Genomic DNA, 19,894 nt, shown 5'->3' on the forward strand with positions numbered 1-19,894 from the left:
GTACTCCGAAGGTATTCCTCTATCGTGTTTTGGTTTTCAAAGTTTCTGTCAAGAAGTCTACTGTCATCCTTGTACAGCTGACCATTGAACAAGGCAAGAATTAGGGTTGCCAGCCCCCTGTGTAGTAGAAAATCTGCTTGTAACGTATGACTCCCCCAAACTTAACTACTGATAGTCTACTACTGACTAAAAGCCTTACCAATAAATAGTCACTTAACATATATTTGTATGTTATATGTATTATATACTGTGCTCTTAGAATAAAGTAAGCTAGAGAAAAAATGTTTTAAAGAAAATCATAAAGATGAGAAAATACATTTAGAGTATTGTATGTATATTTATTGAAAATAATCCATGTATAAGTGGACCTGCATAGTTCAAATCTGTGTTGCTCAAGAGTCAAGTGTATTTGTTTTTCATTCATAAAGTGTCTTTTTTTCTCTGGCTCCTTTTGAAGTTTTTCAGCAATTTTGTAGACTGTGTCTTGGCATTATTTCATTTGTTATATGGTTTGAGCTTCATTGAGCTTCTAAGATCTTGAATAGAGTTCCCATCAAATTTGGAAAAATTTTGGTCATTATTTCTTCAAATATCTATTCTCTTCTTTCCTTCTGGGACACCAATTGCATGACTACTTGATACTGTCCCACCAGTAAGTAACACTCCTTATTTTTTCAAAGTTTTTATTTTTTTTCCCCTCTCTCTATTCTGCATTTTGGATAGTTTATTGTTCATTGATATTTTCTTCTGCAATAGTTATCCTGATGTTAATGTCATCCAGCACATTTCATTTTTAATATTGCATCATAAATTCTGACCTCTAGGAGGTTCAGCATGGTCTCTTTTATAAATTCTGACCTTTAGGAGGTTCAGTATGGTCTCTTTTATATTTTTAGATTCTCTCCTTATCATGCTTCTGTGTTCCTCTACATCTTGAACATATAAATCATACTGTAATAACTACTTTAATATTCACAGTTTTCTGGATCTGTTTCTGTTGATTGATTTTTCTACTGGAAAAACTCATATATATGTATATATATTTTATTTTGGGTCCATCTCCTTGACTTCTAGCCTGTATAAGTCTTAATTCATTTGATTCTCTTTCCTCAAGTAACAAAGTTATATGCTTTCTTTTGTCCAGAGTCTGCACACTATTGATCTATATTTTTTCTAGTTATTTAAATTGAGAACATAAATGGTCATCATAACTGGAAGTTTCTTTTTGTTATTTTAATGCAATTAGGAAGCCATTCTCTGCCCTCTCAAAAATATTGAGTAAAAGTTCATTCAACCAATAAACTTTTTTTCTCAATGGTAAAAAATATTTCATTTTATTCAAATTGGCCACATTTTTCTTACACACATGCTAAAACACATTTGAACTTCTAGTCATAATGATAAAATATATGTATGTTTAAGTGCAGTTGACTGCAGTGTTAAATTATATAAAGATATTGATATTGAAAAATTAATGTTCTGGGAAGGACATGTTACAAATCCATGAAACAAAACTATATAGTTTTAATTTAGGGATATATGAAAAATTCATTGCCCAAATATTTCCATTTACCAGAAATCATTATCAGCTCAACAATTACCCCTTTTGAAAGCTTCATTACTTTATTTATTGAGAAAACCATTGAGTTTGTTTTTTTCTATTAATATTCTATATACAGAATGAGATTAACATAAAACAAGCTCATCTATGTATCCTTCTGTTTCTGACTGCCTCCTCATGAGAATCAGTTCTGGAAATACAGAGTAACATAAAATCATCCATATTCTGGGAATCTATCCTGGGAGTATATTGATTTTGCATATCAATATTCTTATACTCATTTTTATAGGAAAAAGGTAAACAATACATTTCAAAAATAATAAAAATTTAATATCAATTAATTTTGAAATGCTAAATTGTTGATGAATTTGTTACAGTGACCTCAGATACTTATATTATTCCTCCTAAGTACTAAAATCTGCAAAACATTCTTTTTTTTCTTTTTTTATTATTATGTTATATTAATCACCATACATTACATCATTAGTTTTTGATGTAGTGTTCCATGATTCATTGTTTGCTTATAACACCCAGTGCTCCATGCAGAACGTGCCCTCTTTAATACCCATCACCAGGCTAACCCATTCTCCCACCCCCCTCCCCTCTAGAACCCTCAGTTTGTTTTTCAGAGTCCATCATCTCTCATGGTTCTTCTCCCCCTCCGATTTACTCCCCTTCATTCTTCCCCTCCTGCTATCTTCTTCTTCTTTTTTTTTTTTTAACATATAGTGTATTATTTGTTTCAGAGGTACAGATCTGTGATTCAACAGTCTTGCACAATTCACAGTGCTCACCATAGCACATACCCTCCCCAATGTCTATCACCCAGCCACCCCATCCCTCCCACCCCCCACCAATCTTGAAGAAATATCTAGCTATTGTACTTTTCCCCTCTTTGGTAATTTGCTTTAGGAAAATTTGTAAATAATTTTGTACTAGGAAAGGTACCTGACTTATTGACTAAGATTTTGGGAAAATTTTTTTAAAACTTACATAAAAATGATAATTGATTTACAAAAGAATATGAGAAGTTGATCATTGTTATTATTACTACTACTACTATTACTATTGTTACTACTACTACCTTATCTATCATAACTTTGGGTTGAAATAACAGTCCTTTTTGTTAATTTTGCTTATTTCTTTCCCATAAGAAAGAGAATGGAAGAATTAAGTCTCCTTATTGTCTTAAAAAAAAAAAAAACAGTACTTGTTTAATTTGTCCATTATTTCAGGCAATTATAAAGTTACTTTAGAAAGAAACTAAGACCTTCTGATAGATGTAATGAAAGCCAGTGGATAACTAGTAGTTATCTCTTTGTCACTTAAAAGGATTTGTTTTTTTTCTACCTTGGCATTTCATCTTTTAGCAACAGTGTGAAACTTACAACAATCCATGTCAAAACTGGCTAACACCTGTAGGAACAGTCACACTAGGAAGACTTACTTGCCAATTTATACTTACTAGTGTTCATCATTCTGTGAGCTAATCATTAAGAATCTGTCAATAGTTAGAATAATTTTGTTTTGTGAATGTGAGAACTATTCTAAATAGATTGTTGAAGAATAATGCCAGTTACGAACATAAAGTATAATTATTCACATTTGCAGTATAGCTTACAGATTAAAAATCATTTTTTCACATACATTTTATTTTACACCATACCCCTTTAGGAAGGCTTTATTATCTTCATTTGATGGTTAAAGAACATGAATTTCAGGGCGATAGTGACATGCCTCAAAAACACATGGCCAGTTTGTAGACAATGCCATGAACTTTGAGGAGAAGTTTTAAAAAATTATAGTGAAGAAATTTCCCCAAAAAATTCAATGGAAAGCAAGCAGAATTTGTAGATTTTCACTTTAGCTATTTTACCAAAATATAGAGGTCCTCAAATTCCATCTCTCAAATCCTTGGGGCCAGATATGTTCCAGAATTGAATTTTTAGATTTAGAAAATAATATTGGCCATATCACATATGTTATGTAATATCACATGAAATATTACTTACCTTCCTGTCAAAATACCTACAAGTTTACTGTATTTAAAACATGTATTTTTCCTCATTTCCAATTATCTAAGCAAAAGGTTCCAACTATGATCTTTTTCCTGTATTTTCAACTTCTTCATTAATGGCTCAATCTTAATAAACATGCTCGTATCTCTCTGTTCTTCAAAACAAACAGTCTCTCTTCCCTTTCCACTCTCCCATCCAGTTAGCTCCATATCCTCACCTCTCTTTCACAATGAAACTTCTTAAAAAATATCTGCTGTGGCAGACAGGTAGTTGTCTCTCAATAGAGTCATTCTTCTTGTCTTCTTTAACGTTAGATTTGGGCCACCAAAAATAAGATATATTCCTTGCCAATGGGACATAGCAGAAATGGTGAGTGCAATTACTTGATAGTATGTTTTAATTGAAGAGACCTTTCCTTCTCTGGTAATCTCCCTCCTTCTTGCTTGATGGAATGTGGACAAAATAATTGGAGTTCCCACATCTATCTTGTACGGTGACATGATTTTGGAAACAGAAGCAATAAATGGTGGAGCAATGAGATAGAACATAAAATTTCCAATACCTTGGGCCTTCTAATATATTTAAATCCACTGTATTCAAATCCTTACCTCATATCATTCCTCAAGCTACTCAAATTTGGCTTGTACACATAACAATTAACTAATACTACTTTTACCAAGGTCCATCAATGATCTATCACTCAACGACACTCTTTGACATTATTAATCATTGCCCACTATATCTCAGTCCAATACTTTCCAACATTTTTTTCACATCATAGAACACATAAGAAATGATATTTGTACTCACATTGGGGTAACAGACAAAACTGCTTATGGCTGGAAGTAACCAGCCTGAGGAGTGCCTCTGACCACCCCAGGCCCCACATGGCCTTCTGAAAGTATAAACGATCAATGTCATGATAAAACATGTAACCAATTGATAGCATACTATCATATTTTGGGTAATTCAGTTCTAGACATTTCAGTCTCTTGTTTTTAAAAAATACTTCTTCCCTTAACATTCTTGAAATGTTTTCCAAAGTTCTCCTATCCTCCTTTAGCAGGGGTTATTTCATCTACTCCTACGATTTTAATTAAAATCCATATGCTCTATCAGCATTTAGAGTCTTAAGTCTATATAACATCTCATTTCTTTTTCTTGAGAACCAGATAGCAGATATCCACCTTCTTTTACAACATTGCCTAGTTAGGACTGAGCTAAATTTATTATCTTTACCCCAACATATTTGTCTTCTTTCTCTAAGCTCAGTGAATGTCACCACCATACACTTAATTGTTCAAACGAAAACCCTCAAAAGTCATCTTTTGACTCTTCCCTTTCCCTCTCCTTTATGTCTCATATCCAAGAGGTCAAAAGTAATCTATTCATTCTTTTGGAGCATGCCAGACCTAACTCAGAAAAAAGCAGATTATGACTTATGGTTAAATCAATCATCATGCATTTTTTTTAATGTATGTAAAAACATTTGTCAACTATAAATCACTATAGAATATTGATGATATGTACAAAGAACATGTGGTGTAGTGGAAACACAAGGAGACATAGAGTCAAAAGTTGTCAGTTAAAATACTGACTTGAGTGTCTAGTAGGCTAGGAAATCATTTATATTTGAGACCCTGTTTTCTCACCTGTAAGCACTCCATTTGTTCACACATTCAATGTGCAGTTACTGGGTTCCTATGTGTCAGGAAATGTGTAATATATTGGGAATCCAAAGTTGAAAAGATGAGTAAGATATTCCCTTCTCTCAAGGAAGGAAGACAAACATGCAAAATAATTGTTTTAAGGCACGCATCCTCATTGGAGGCAATATTGTCCCTGAGGGTACAAAATTTGTTTTTGTTTTGTTTGTTTTGGTTGAGGTGGGCAAAGAAAAATCTACTCCTTTTATGTATAAAGCACAGATGTACATACAGTAGTACTTAAATCGATAAATGAAAAATTTGTGATATTAACTGAATGCCAGTTCTGGGCTCAGCACATTGTTATTCATTATCCCATTTGTCCCTCACAATAAACTTATAAGACAGACATTACTAATTCCATTTCACAGTGATAAAAAGAGGCTTGGAGAGGTTAAATAATTCAATGAGCCTACTGACTGATACTAGAATATAAGTTCCATAAATGCAGAGATCCTATGTGAATAGGTCATTATTCTATTCCCAGTGTAGCCCAATATTATCTGTTGCATGGATGGATTATTGTTGAGTTAGGAACACATGGAGAAGTCCAGAAGCTCATGATGTGTTAAATCCCAGTCCTGTTTTCATAATCTTTATGTTATTAAAGGTGGCTAGTACATGGCCTTAGAATGGATTGATGGACCTATGGATGAATAGATGACTAGAATGGGACAGAGAGAGGAAGAAAGAAAGATGAAAAGAGAGAGAAAAAAAGAAGGTGGACAATATCCATTCTTTTTTTCTGTAAGAGTTAGTGTGAGAATTAAATTAACAGATTTATTAAAAAAAAAAACACAGAGAATAACTAAATGCAAGGTACCTGATAGAAGTTTCATTAGCAAAAACATAATATGTTCCCTGATGATTCTCCCATGCAGCCAGTTCATGCATTTTTGTGTCTCTTAGAGTCAAACTGTTATCTGCCACACTGCTTACAGGACCAGCCTTGAGTTATAATGTTCATGAAACACAGCTGGAACTTGGATGAACAATCATTTACTAGAACTTTCCAAAAAAAGAAAAAGTAGCTGAATAATAACTAACAAAAGTATACATAAATATAGGACTATAGTTCTATAAAAAATACAATCATACTGTCATCAAATTAGCAAAGAGCTATTAATATAGTTTTTAAAAGGAAGATCAATTTTTCTTTGAATTTACTCTTTAATGTAAGACCTTGTGTGATTATTAAAATTATTGGTAACAGATGAGTCTATACTATGTTTAAGTAAGTACTAAATAATTATTTCAATTACATATGGAATCCTGACTCCAACACATTTCAACTGTATGCCCTTGAGCAAGGTCTTTAAGCTCTAAGCTTCAATTTCTTAGGGTACAGTGGGACACCTATCCACTCAGGGTTATGAGGAGTAATGAAAAAATACACATAAAGCACCTAGCATAGTTCTAGCAGGTTAACTTCTTTTAAACTCTACCTAATTCAATAATTAAAATATCTCCCTATATACACTGTTTCAAGTTGAGACTTTAATAATAAAGATGAGATGGGACAAATATAGAATGCATTCCATTTTATCCTTAACCTGCATGAAATTTGTATTATCTTAGCTTCTGGTTTACCCAAGTTATATATATAAAACAAAAACCACTTTATCATCTGGCTTTACTCTAAGTTGACTAAATTTTTTTTAAATAAAATTCATAGAGTAGTAAAGAATATATTTTAAAATTATCTTTGCATTATTTATTTAAGCTGTGCTTTTTGGTCTATATGGCAATCACAGATCAACACAGGAACTTAATTATTGATGCAGATCTACACTATATGAAATCAAGTACTATTTGAGCTTAAAATTAAAGCTTTTGTAGACTTTTATTTCTGGACCACAAGAAACTAAACAAATTTTATGGATTTGCTTCATTTGTGGCTGGTACATTTAGTTACTTGCCAATGCCTCAAATTCATATTATCCCAGTTCCTAGAATAAGATGTGGTTTGGGTGTGTGTGAGAGTATGTGAGTGTGTGAGTGTGAGTGTGTGTGTGTGTGTGTGTGTGTGTGTGTGTGTGTGTGTGTGTGTGAGAGAGAGAGAGAGCATGACAGAACAGGATATAAATCTCAGCCATGCTATTACAAAGCTAATTAGCAAGTTATTGACTAAGTTTCTTTATCTCTAAAATGGAAAAGTTTTGGAGAAAATTAAAATTAAGGTAATCCATATAATAAGTTCAGCAGAGTGCCTAGAGAACTAAGCAAATACTTAATATTTTTAGCATTTACTTTTACTGTCATCATTATAATTTTCTGTATTATATATGTGTCAGTAGTTCCTTCAAACTGGCCTGTGAAACAAAAATGTGATTCTTAACTTACTAAATCTGAACCAACTACACAAATACTATGGCAAGAATCACAAGTCCATAGCATACAATATTTTTAAAGAGCATACCATATCCCACTGTAGAAAGACCCAAGTGTTTCATTCTATTTTTCACAAGTTCAGCAAGCTCTTGTCTTTCTGACCTCCTGTAGAGGTTCAGTCGCTGCTGGGTTATTTTCTCAGCTGTTTTACCAGAGTGTTTTGGACCTTTTCTGCTCAGTCTTCGGGCCCACTGCATGCTCTTTCTCCGCAGTAAGGGATGGTCTGACTGGTCACTGGATGTTGAGTTGCGGTGGTTGCTTCGGTGATGACTTTGTTCTTTGGAGTCTTTGGTGTCTTCCCACTCTTCTACGCTGATGGATATCTGAGACTTTAAAGGAAATGGATATTGATAATTAGATATTTTAGGAACTATTGAAACCTGGAGATAAGCTAATAATTTCTGCTAATAACTTGGTATCATTATGTAGCTCATGAGAGTTTTCACAGAAAGAACAAATCATAATCATTGATTTACTTTGTTGTTACTGAAAATATTATTTGAAAATACATTGTTTTGAACTTATATATGAAGCAGAATAAATAGCTTTGCATCTACAATATAAGTTTTTATGAAAGGATTTCATTTTTCATGCATTTGTTATCAAATGACTAGCTCGCATAGAGTTTAGAACACAAACAAAAAATAATAATATAAATTTGCAAATAAAGTCACTATAATGGACTTTTCTAAATCTACAGCAGGTATTTTATATGAAATTTAAATAAAGGTTCTGAAAATTGTTTTACTTTTGGAATTAATAATATTTTAAAAGATTTTTAAATTATTGCTCTTTCTAAAGATGGCATTGGAATGAACTTTGTAAAATGTGAATTTTTTTTCAATTCACTCATCTAACCCAGAAGAAAACACTTTTTAGGGGCTCCTGGATGGCTCAGATGATTAAGCATCTGCCTTTGGCTCAGGTCATGATCCCAGGGTCATGGGATCGAGCCCCACATCGGGCTCCTGGCTCAGCAAGGAGTCTGCCTCTCTCCCTGCTCATGCTTTCTCTCTCTGTATCTCTGTGTCTCAAATGAATAAATAAAATCTTTAAAAAAAGGCACTTTTTATTTAATTCATACATTAATTATTTACCACAGAAACCTTTCTTGATTAATATATTAAAACATATTTCAGGAACTGTTCTCAGTATTCTAAGTGAAAAATGTTATAAATATTAATATTTCACAAATGTATTCTAGAATCACAAATAAAACTTAAATCAGGCTATTCTCCAGAGGAAGGAAAAACAATGAACAAACTCTAAGAGTCTATTTTGATTTACTTTTTTACTACTAAATCTGACTTTAAAGTAAGAAGCTTTCTTTTGACTGTAGGCCCTTAATAAATAAGAGCTTCCTGTTTCAAACTGTTGCTTTTGATACCAGGAAGTTAAATGAAATGCAACACAGATCAAAGCAGGAAGTTTTACTTACTAAAAGCATGTAATGCAAATGAACAGTTTCCTGAATTATACTGTGCATAACAGCAACATTCATGAATCTGCTAACTGTGTTTCCCTTCTATTGACTGAAGTTTGAACTTCAGCTCTAGCAGGCATGTTTTGCTGGCTTTTAAAGTAATAGAGTTTAAATTACCAATTTAAGAAAGGTCAAGAGGTAGATCCAATAAAATCCTTTAAAAGTGTATATAAATTATGGAGTCTCAGTCAATGACTTGCATACAATTCCTAGTGGCAAGCTATGAAACTATCTCACACTTAAATTCAATGAAAAATGTACATATTCATTCATATTTCTGTTTCAAAACAGTGAGTGATATTAGAAATAGTTTGTTTTAACTTTCAAGTCTCCATAAGAGAACATTTTATTAAAATATTTTTAGAAAACTTATTTGAGATATAGAATTTAAGTTGTAAGTATGAAAATGAAACAGTTGCATGGTTTTGCAATAATGGATAACTTTATAAGTCTTAACTTCCTCTAGTCTCACCTACTTGATAATATACTGAAAACCCTCTTCTGTGGGAGTAAAATACATAAGCCGTGAGTAATATCTACCAGCAGTAAAGAATATCAATCCTTGTTCAGTAGTTTCAGTTTATATGTACTCTGTAGCAAAAGTGGAAACATTCATATTTAGACATTTGTCTTGCAGAGTTTTGTTAATCACAATCTTACATTTATTTGAAGTGATCTTTCTAGTCATAAGTCCCAGTGAGTAATAGTTTGATTTCCCACAAATACGTGGAAATAGTAGCCTTGCAAGTCCCATAATTCAAGTAGAGGATGAAACACTATCTGTCCTTGTGAATGCTTTTTCTTAGTTATATATACAAGGAATTGTATCAAGTAAACATCTAGAACATGAACCGAAGCCTATGTATGTGTTAGTTAAACACTACTGAATACCCTACTCATCATTGTTTTGAACTTCCCTAAGAAAAAATAGCATGATTTATACATAAAATCCTAGGCATCGAGAGGTCTTTTTGTCAAGTATTCAATAAAATAAGTATCATTTCTTTGTATATTTCACTTTAAGTACAGAAAAAAGTAATTAGAAGGATTTGAGGGTTAGAAATCGAAACTGACAACACACAGATTGTTCCCTATGTTGGAATTTGCAGGTCTTTCTCCCATCCTTCCATATGACATAATGAAAAGGACATCAAATTTTACGTATAAGATTACAAATTTGAATGATATTTTGGTTACTTCCTAGCTTTGTTCCTACAACAAAACTGCTTAATCACTATGTAAAATGAGAATAATAATACCCATCTTCTACCTCATAGAAATGTTGTAGAAATTCCTACAATACATTAATGTATAAAGAAAACATGTGCCAACTATAAATTTCCACATATAATAATAATGTTAATATATCTTAGTTAAAATGATTATTGACAATATCAATTTCAGTGGAAATAAGCATTAGTTATTCTATTCCTGGGTACAGAATATGTATGTGTATGCTTGTGTGTTTTTTAAAAAGGTCCATTTATAAATATACTTTCTTGCTGTCATTTCATCATCTGATTTGACTCTATTGTGTTTTGAGTGTGACACACCATGATTTAGTGAACACAGTGTGCTGGGAGACAGAAGTGCTTTGATCATAGGACATGTTCCTGAATTAGAGTCAGAGTGATAGAATGCTTAAAAGCAAATGTGCTGGCCATCAGATAGACCTGGGTTTAAATACATGTTTCACCACTTACCAGCTCTGTATTCCTGGTTACATAAACTGCCTAAGATTATTCCCATTTCCCTATCTGAAAAATGGTAATATATTTTTACTTTGCCCACAGTGTTTTTGAGACGATCTAAGAGATAATACTGGAAAAGGGTATAATATAGTGCCTGTCTCAGCAAATGCTCACTAAATATTAGTTAATATTATGGCTCACGATCTGATATGAAAAGACAGTAAAAGAGAGAAGAAGAAATAATTATGAGGGATTATATAAAAGTGAGAAATGGGTATGAAAAAGACAGGTTGTGACTCATATTTGTGATACTGTTTTCTCTATCAGTGACCATATTTCACAAGAAATCAAGGTGCTAGAAACAAACCCTCAGGGGTAAAGATTCCTTGGTTAGTTTCATGAATTTGAAGAAGAGAACAATATTTAAGTTAAAGTAGAGATTTATTGCCCTGCCCTGCCTCTATAAATTATTCTTCACTATTTCTATGAATAATGAGAGGACTGTGGTTTGATGTTTTGTACTTTAATTATCAGAAGACTGATATAATTATTCATGTGAAAAATCAAGACTTAATACTAACTTATGAGAATGTAAAAAGATATTTTCATATTGCTATGGTCTGATCTGAATGTTATGTCCCCTCAAAATTTGTTTGTTAAAATCTTAAACCCCAAAGGTGATGGTATTAGTAGGTGGGGTCTTTAGAAGATGATTAGGCCATAAGTGTGGAGTCCTCATGAATGGGATTAGTGCCCTTAGAAGAAAGACCCCAGAGAGATCCCTAGCCCCTTCTGCCCTGTGATTATTCAATGAGAAATCTGCTATCAGAAGGCGGCTCTCACATGACCATGTTGCCACCCGATCTCCCACTTCCAGCCTCCAGAACTATGAGCAATCAATTTCTATTGTTTATAAGCTACCCAGCCTATGGTAATTTGTTATAGCAACTTGAATGGATATATTATATTATAGCAATACGAATAAGACATATTTTATATGAAATGCTTCTGGGACCGTATTTATACAGTCCAATATGGAAATCAAAAATTCATATATCTAATCAACAATTTTCATATAAATTTAAGGCATTATTATTTTTTAAAGTTATGTTATTCTCTAAATATTTATCAAACTTAATATGGTTTCTAAAAAGGCTAAAAATATTTCTTCACAAGAATAAGAATTGGCAGCTTTATAAATGAGAAAATGTTTCTTATGCCTAAAAGAGCTTAATTACTTTCATTGTTTTCAGAAAGGCAGAAAGTGTCATGATCACAATAAATATCAAACATTCTTTTCCACACTCTACACACACATGTGCACACACACACACACACACACACACCCCAAAAGGACCCAATCCAACTTCCTCTCAATTTTTTTTTATTGAAGTTATTCATGTCATAAGATTATTGAGCAATCTGTGGAATAAAGTGGTATTTTAAAATAAATCAATTCGCTCAGTAGTTTGAAAGTGACTGTTTGTAATCTGGATTCATGACTCCTTTAAGAATAGTTTTATAGGCTTTAAAATAGCCTTAAACTCTGCTATCTGATTTATGACTGAAGACTTTCTGAATTGTTGCTAAAGAAAACAGAGAGGAAAATGAAACCACTGAAGATATGTTAGTTTAACATTTTATTTATTTTTTTTATTTCAAGTTTTTATTTAAGTTCTAGTTGGTTAATAAATATGGTAAAATTGGTTTCAGGTATAGAATCTAGTGATTCATCACTATATACAACACCCAGTGTTCATAACAACTAGTGCCCTCCTTAATCCCATCACCCATTTAGCCCACCCCCACCCACCTCTCCTCCAGCAACCCTGTTTGTTCCCCATAGTTAAGAGTCTCTTATGGTTTGCCTCTCTCTTTCTTTTTCCCCTTAGTTTAACATTTTATAAAATAATTCCTATCTAATGTTTTCCATTAAAGGAAGGTTAAATTACAAGAATACTTGAGACATCATCTAAATTTAAATCCATATGCACCTTGGCTAGTGACTTTGGGTTCCATGGAAATTTCTTTGTATTAAAAAAAAAATTCACACAAAGATGTTTCTGTACTTTCTATAAAGGCTCAGTTTATAAGTTCACTTAGTCTGTGATCTAAGTAGAGAGAGAAAATAACTAGTTACATTGTATTTAGATGTATTGTCATTTATTTATTTATTTATTTATTTATTTATTTATTTATTTATTTATTTATTTATTTATTTTTAGAGGGAAAGCACAGGAGTGGGAGAGGGCCAGAGGGAGAGGGAGAGAGACAGTCCTCAGCGGACTCTCTGCCCAGCATGGAGCCACCTGTAAGGCTGGATCCCAGGACCCTGAGGTCATGATTCCAGCAGAAATCAAGAGTTAAACACTCAACCGACGGGACCACCCAGGTGTCCTGTATTTAGATGTATTTTCAACATATTTTCAGAATCATTAGAGAATAATCAATACTATAGTCTAAAAAATGCTGAATTTGGAATCAAATACTAAGTTGTATTTTCAATCCCATCCGGCCAATACTTCATGACTTCAAACAAACCAACTGAGCTTCTTGAAAAATAGTGACAATTTTCACAGTTCCCATGACAAAATAAACAAAACTTAAGAGAATCTGTAGTAATACTCTAACATAAATTCTAAAGCCAAATAATTTACAATATCTAAAATCAGATATTTCACCTACATATTCTCTTAAGTAGCTTTCTATTTCATCTATTATTCTGTGAATATAAGGTTTACTCATAGTAGGTAGAACCTCCATTAACCTGTCATTCCAATCCCATAACTTTGAGAGTCAAAATTTAATTTTATGCCCAAGTGAAAAAAATTCCAGGTTTTCTCTTTAGAGATAATGCTAAATAATCCACAAATTTAGGCTACTTTTCTACTACTGTTGAACAAACTACATCTCCCTCTCTTCTCTGTTTTTTTCTCCTCTCTTTCTCTTTCCCTTTTCCCCCACCCCATAAACAACACCCATCTTTCTGTTATTATCCCTAAAAGAAAATCAACTCACTTTTATGAGTTCAATCTTTTTTTATTGTTTGTTCTAAATTGACATATTAAGTTGCCTATTCACACATCCTTGGCAATCTGGTTTTGTGTATGTGTGTGTGCATGTATGTGTGTATGTGTATTTGATTAAATCTTTGATTTTTTTGGCCTCGTGGAATTTGAAACCTAGCTAATTTATTGTCTTGGTAGTATTTCCACATTGGTGGTTAATTTCTTTTCCCTTGAGCCTTCAAAACTGTCATTCAGAAACAACTAATGTACAGAGATTTCAACAGCCTACTGCCTTTCCTAGTGCTTTAAACCCAGAAAATTACTTTTTTCTACCTTCTTTAGGATCTTGAATACTATTGCTAACTAAATGGTGGCTATCTTCCTTTAGAATTTAAATAATTAATTTAAATAAATTAAATAATTCATCTGTGTTAATAAGAGCAAGTTGAGAAGGGAATGTCATCCTTATTTTAACTGGTTGTATTATTATGTTAGGAGTCCTTTATAAAGTGATTCATAAATAGGTAGATGTTAAATGGCATATATGTTACTTATTTTATTTTTCACCACATGTTCAGGAAGTTATACTCCAAAAGAACTACTTGAGTTCTCAAATTTATACAGACCAGTATCTGGCGAACAGGTGTGGGAATGGATATTAAGGGCACAGGATAATGGTGGAAGAAACATTAAGTTGAATCAGGCAAAATTTATTGATATGGAGTCACTAAGCAAAGATTCTGCATTGGGAGTTGCAGCTTGGGGAGTTAGAAAGGGTTCTAACAGTTCATCTGGTTGGTTGGCCATAACACGTACCAAAAGGTGGTCCATAGTAAGCAAGCTGGACATGCAGGACCTAACTTGGTTTAATATAAAGCAAGGGATTCAAAGCCTTGAGATTGGAATGTAAGAGTAGATTTGTCATTTAAGACCCACAATGAGAGAGTCTAGAAGACATTCGTTTTACCACAACTGTGAGAAATAAATTTGTGAGCAGAGCCCCAGTATCCTTGAAGAGTTCAACGATTACTCTTCTGTCCGAGGCCAGACCTTAGGGTGGTAATTGCAGTCCCTCACTTGGGAAACCTAAATGAAATGGGAGTAGTTCAATCCCAAGGAGGCAGGGGCCGAGTACTGGCAATCAACTGCCCAAGGCAAGGTGAGTGAACATTGTTGCTATAATGACCAGCCGAGTCAAAGCAGCAATCAGAATAGTCTGACTTGCACAGACCCATGGCACTGGCTAATTGATCATTGTGTTCCTATAGGTAAAAGAGATAGGAAAACTACTAAATTTTTACCTAATCTGCATAAGCAGAAAACGTCTAGATCAAGTGAACAAAACTTTAACCTGAATCATAAAAATAGAGAGTAACAACCTTTCAAATAATCCCCAGATTTGAGCCAGTTTACAGAACCAAAACCCTTTGATGAAGGAGAGGCTTATTCTTTTTCTGGAAGGACCCAGTACACTGCCAAAAATTTATACCAGTAATCTTTTTCCCAGCCTTCCCCAAAGGGACATATGACCTTTCACCAGGATAACTGTACACTGAGGAAAAGGAAATAATCAGAACTTTTAGAGACTAGTAGAGACTGGCTTTGAAATGATACTAATTCCACGACACTCAAAACATCACTTTGGTCCACAAGTTAGAGTAGGAGCTTATGGAGGTCATCAATAGCTCATGTGTGTCTCACAGTGGACTCAGTAGGTCCCAGAACCCATCCTATGGATATTTCCCCAGTTCCAGTCCTACATTGGCTCCATACTGACCTACTATGATGGGAAAGGCCAAGTAGAAGCCACTAGAATTGCTTCTACCTAAGAAAATATTAAACTAAAAGCAATACTGAATTCCTACAGAGATTGCAAAAATTAGTGCCACCATCAAGGACTTGAAATATACAAGTGTAGTGATTTCTACCACATCCCCACTCAATTCACCTATCTGGTCAGGGCAGAAGACATAGGGAGCTTGGAGAATGACAGTGGGTTATCCTAAATTTAACCAGGTGGTAACTCTACCTGCAGCTGCTGCACCAGATGTGGTTTCATTGCTTGAACAAATTAACACATTCCCTAGTATATAGTATGCAGCCATCGGTCTGGTAAATGTCTTTTTACCCATCCCCATCAATAAGGAACACCAGAATCATTCTGTGCTCAGCTGCCAAGGCCAGCAATACATCTTCACTGTCTTACCTCACTGGTATATCAACTCTCCAGCTCTATGCCATAATTCAGTTTGCAGGGACCTTGACAACCTTTCCCTTCTACAAGGTATCATGCCAGTTCATTACACTGATAGCATTATGCTGAGTGGACCTAATAAGCAAGAAGTAGCAACTATCCAAAACTTACTGAAAAGACATTTGCAGGTCAGAGGACGGAAAAGAGATCTGGCAAAAATATATGGGACTCTTACCTCAGTGAAATTTTGAGGGGTCCATTGGTGTGGGGCATGGCAAGATATCCCTTCCAAAGTAAAGGATAAGTTGTTGCATCTAACCCCTCTTACAACCAGAAAAGAAGCACAACATCTAGTGGGCTTCTTTGGATTTTAGAGGCAACATATTCCTCATTTGGGTGTGTGTTACTATGGCCCATTTACCAAGTGACCCAAAACTCTGCCAATTTTTAGCAGAGTCCAGACAAAAGAAGGCTCTGTAAGAGGTTAAGCCTTCTATGCTAGCTGCCCTGCCACTTGGGCTATGTGATCGAGTAAAACCAATGGTACATGCAACGTCACTGGTGGATAGGGATGCTGTTTGGAGGCCCTAATAAATGAATTACAGCTCAGGCCCTTAGAATTTTGGAGCAAAGCCCTGCCATCCTCTGTGAATGGCTACTCTTCTTTGAGAACAAAAGAGCTCCTTTAGGACTCTCTTAATATTATCATACTCTGTGATATAGGTCAATGGGAAAGTGCAAGAACCTAATCCAGATAGAACTACTAATGGCCCAGACCATTTGTATGAGTTTGGGGCTTCTGTTAACGTGGCCTTATGCCATATGTCTCTGACTTATCTGTGTGTTTCATACTGAATTGTGTGTACAGATATCAGTAAGAAGCATGACAGACACTAAGTTCAGGGAATGAGTCTTATCCTACGACCATTGGTTGTATGCCTCAACCAGGCATCGATCTCCATTCCATAGAGCATTCAGGGGAAGAACTGATATTCTGTGTATTATACAGGTCTATTACATGGTTGCTTGTGTGGAGGAAGAGCAGTGGCCGTGCTGAGAAAACGGCTCACTAAGGTGCTACAAAGTGCTGTTTCTGCTGCTATGCCTCTGTAACAACAAAGATCCTGATCCCCACAGTTAGCAAGAAAAGTACCCATGGGCCTGTGTGGCATAGCTAAGAGGCTAATGCAAAACTGAGTGAAGCCTTAGGCTCGTAATAAATAAATAAACAAATAAATCCAATAAAGCAACCATTGCCATCAGGGAGACCCATAGCTCTAATGAAACTGACTTGAGACTCTCTGGAAGAGGAGACGTATCAGCATGAGCAGGGTAGAAAGGATCCCCCTGAGGGCCTAGCAACCAAAGACAGCTATAACCGGGAAATCAAAGGGAAGGAAACAACAAACAAAAAATTGGATATATGGGAGGAAACAACTGAAACAGAAAGTCCATGATTCGTTCAACTTGAAAATTCTTAGTTTACTAAAAGTATTTTTAAAACATAAAGATAAAAGGAAGCTGATTGGCTTTGTGTTTCTGCAACATAGGTTCCAATTTTTACTATCTCCTGAACTGTACCAACTGGCAAAACTTCAGGGCTTTTTTTTTTTTTTTTTTTTTGATTTGGTTGGGGTTCACATTATAGTTATGACTGGAGATTCCAATAAACTTAAAGTACTGTAAATATGGAGATTGCACTAAAATTAAGGTAATCCCAATGGGGGTTATCAGATATAAAATAAAAACACATAGGTATACCTCATCTTAACCATCAGAACTATCGCCTTGCCTAAATCCCCCATGGTCATAACACCCATTGCCCTACAATATCCCCTAGTAGACACTGCACACTCTAATCCAATGAGTTATAAATTAAAATTAAATGAAATAAAATCCTTGCCACATACAATTGGTTTGACAAAATGGGGCCATATGAACCTTCTGTATGTCCAATGTAAATAGTTAATAAGGCCTTCAAGGATTGAACAGGGCTTTCCAGGATTGAAATCAATTATAAGAACTATTCAGAGAAGAGATGATAATTACCACTGCTTCTCCATTTAACAGTCCATTCGACTTGTTCTTAAACTTGGAAAGAATGAATGGAACCCCACAGTAGAGTATCCCAACCTTAACGCCATGTTGTCAAGTATTAAAGTGCAATACCCAACATTACTGTAATTATTAACTCAATTCAATCAGTAATTGATAAATACTTTGCAGTCATAGACTTGACGAACATCTTTTGTTTCATGCCCATTTTGACAGCCTCTCAACCAATTTCACCTTTGAAGGAACACAAATACTTCTTTACCTGGCTACACATAGGATGCCTTAAAAGCCCTGCAAATGCACTCATCTTTGCAGGCAAGATCTTTACTGCATCCAACTTTCCCTGGGAACATAGGTATGACATTATATTGATGATATCTCTTGCAAGGGGATTTATTTGACACACTCATTTAGGACATATAAAAATTCACAAAGGAGAACACAAAAAGGGATGGGCCATTGTCTTGCACAAAATGCAAGGTTCCTTCAACTTAGTAAAATTTCTAGGCATTGGGCGCCTGGCTGGCTCAGTCGTTAAGCATCTGCCTTCAGATCAGTTCATGATCCCGGGGTCCTGGGATCGAGTCCCACATCGGGCTCCCTGCTTGGCGGGAGGCCTGCTCTCCCTCTCCCACTCCCCCTGCTTGTGTTCCTGCTCTCGCTATCTCTCTCTCTCTGTCAAATAAATAAAATCTTTAAAAGAAAAAAAATTTCTGGGCATTATTTGGTCAGTCAAGGGATGTTCCAACTCTGATACTGTCAAGAAAAAGTTATTGATCTAGTAGTCCAAATAATATTAAAACAAATCTACGTCTTTTAGTTTTTTGGGTTCTGGAAGCAACATATTCCTCATTTACAATTTCTTAAAGCCCATTTATGCTGCTACTTTCAAATTTACCCACACAGAATGAGTTACAACAAAAGATTCTAGATTCTCTCCAAATAGCAATACAACAGATGATTACATTAGTTTCCCCTTTCCCTCCTCTGCCCTCTACCCCCAGAAGCATTCACTGTAGTTCCTCCTCTAGTAATCCTGGAAGCTCTGAATTACTCACAATGACCAAATTGCCCATGGGCTTTCAATGCAAGAATATATATGCAAGGTATGCAAGGTATGCAAGGTATAGCATATGACCACCTTGGTCATATGCTACACATTATGAGAACAGGAATTACAAGGCAGATGTCCTTAAGCATTTACATGAAATTGAAGAGTAAAATAATAATTAAGCATCAAAATTAGTGACAGAGGAGGTACAAATAAAATCATGTAAGTTTGAACAAGATTTTTTGAAAAGATTGCTCTATGTTGAGAATACCTATGACTGAGTTCAGTAAACATACTGAGCACTTGTGTGAAACACTGTTCAAGGTACATGGGATACAATAATGAAAAAATAGATATGTTTTAGAGATAACTCCCTAATTTTAACTTTTATACCTCAATATCCTCAGTTGGGAAAGTAGAAGAAAAATAGGAAATTAAGACTATGAGAACATATAGAAAAATTGATTATCGTGGAGGCCAAGAAAGAAGTATTTTTCATGGAATAGGATGGGCAATGAATATTATGAAATTGTTCTTACTACAGCTTTTTGCCCTCTAACATACATATCATAAATAATATCTATTGTTATAGAGACACCAAGGAAGAGTAATAAAAGGTCTTAGCTTATTTAGGATCATAGCATTAACTATGATGGGAGATTTTATTTTTAAGACTTATTTATTTACTTGAGAGACAGAGAGAGAGAGAGAGAGAGAGAGAGAGAGAGAGAGCGAG

The 19,894-nt window shown here is 34.5% G+C and overlaps 1 protein-coding gene across 4 annotated transcripts in view; it reads right to left on the minus strand.

The window, feature by feature from the left end:
* Positions 1 to 19,894, minus strand: part of KCNT2 (potassium sodium-activated channel subfamily T member 2) — a 371,985-nt gene that overhangs the window by 16,504 nt on the left and 335,587 nt on the right. For all 4 annotated transcript variants that reach the window (XM_025892310.2, XM_025892309.2, XM_025892308.2 and 1 more), the window contains one exon: positions 7,705 to 8,005. In XM_025892310.2, coding sequence (XP_025748095.1) covers positions 7,705 to 8,005 — 301 coding nt within the window. The remainder of the gene's footprint in view (positions 1 to 7,704; positions 8,006 to 19,894) is intronic.

This window comes from Callorhinus ursinus, unplaced genomic scaffold (assembly GCF_003265705.2).
Source record: "Callorhinus ursinus isolate GAN/ISIS: 27379988/994484 unplaced genomic scaffold, GSC_fseal_2.0 scaffold54, whole genome shotgun sequence".
In the NCBI taxonomy this organism is placed as follows: Eukaryota; Metazoa; Chordata; class Mammalia; order Carnivora; family Otariidae; genus Callorhinus; species Callorhinus ursinus.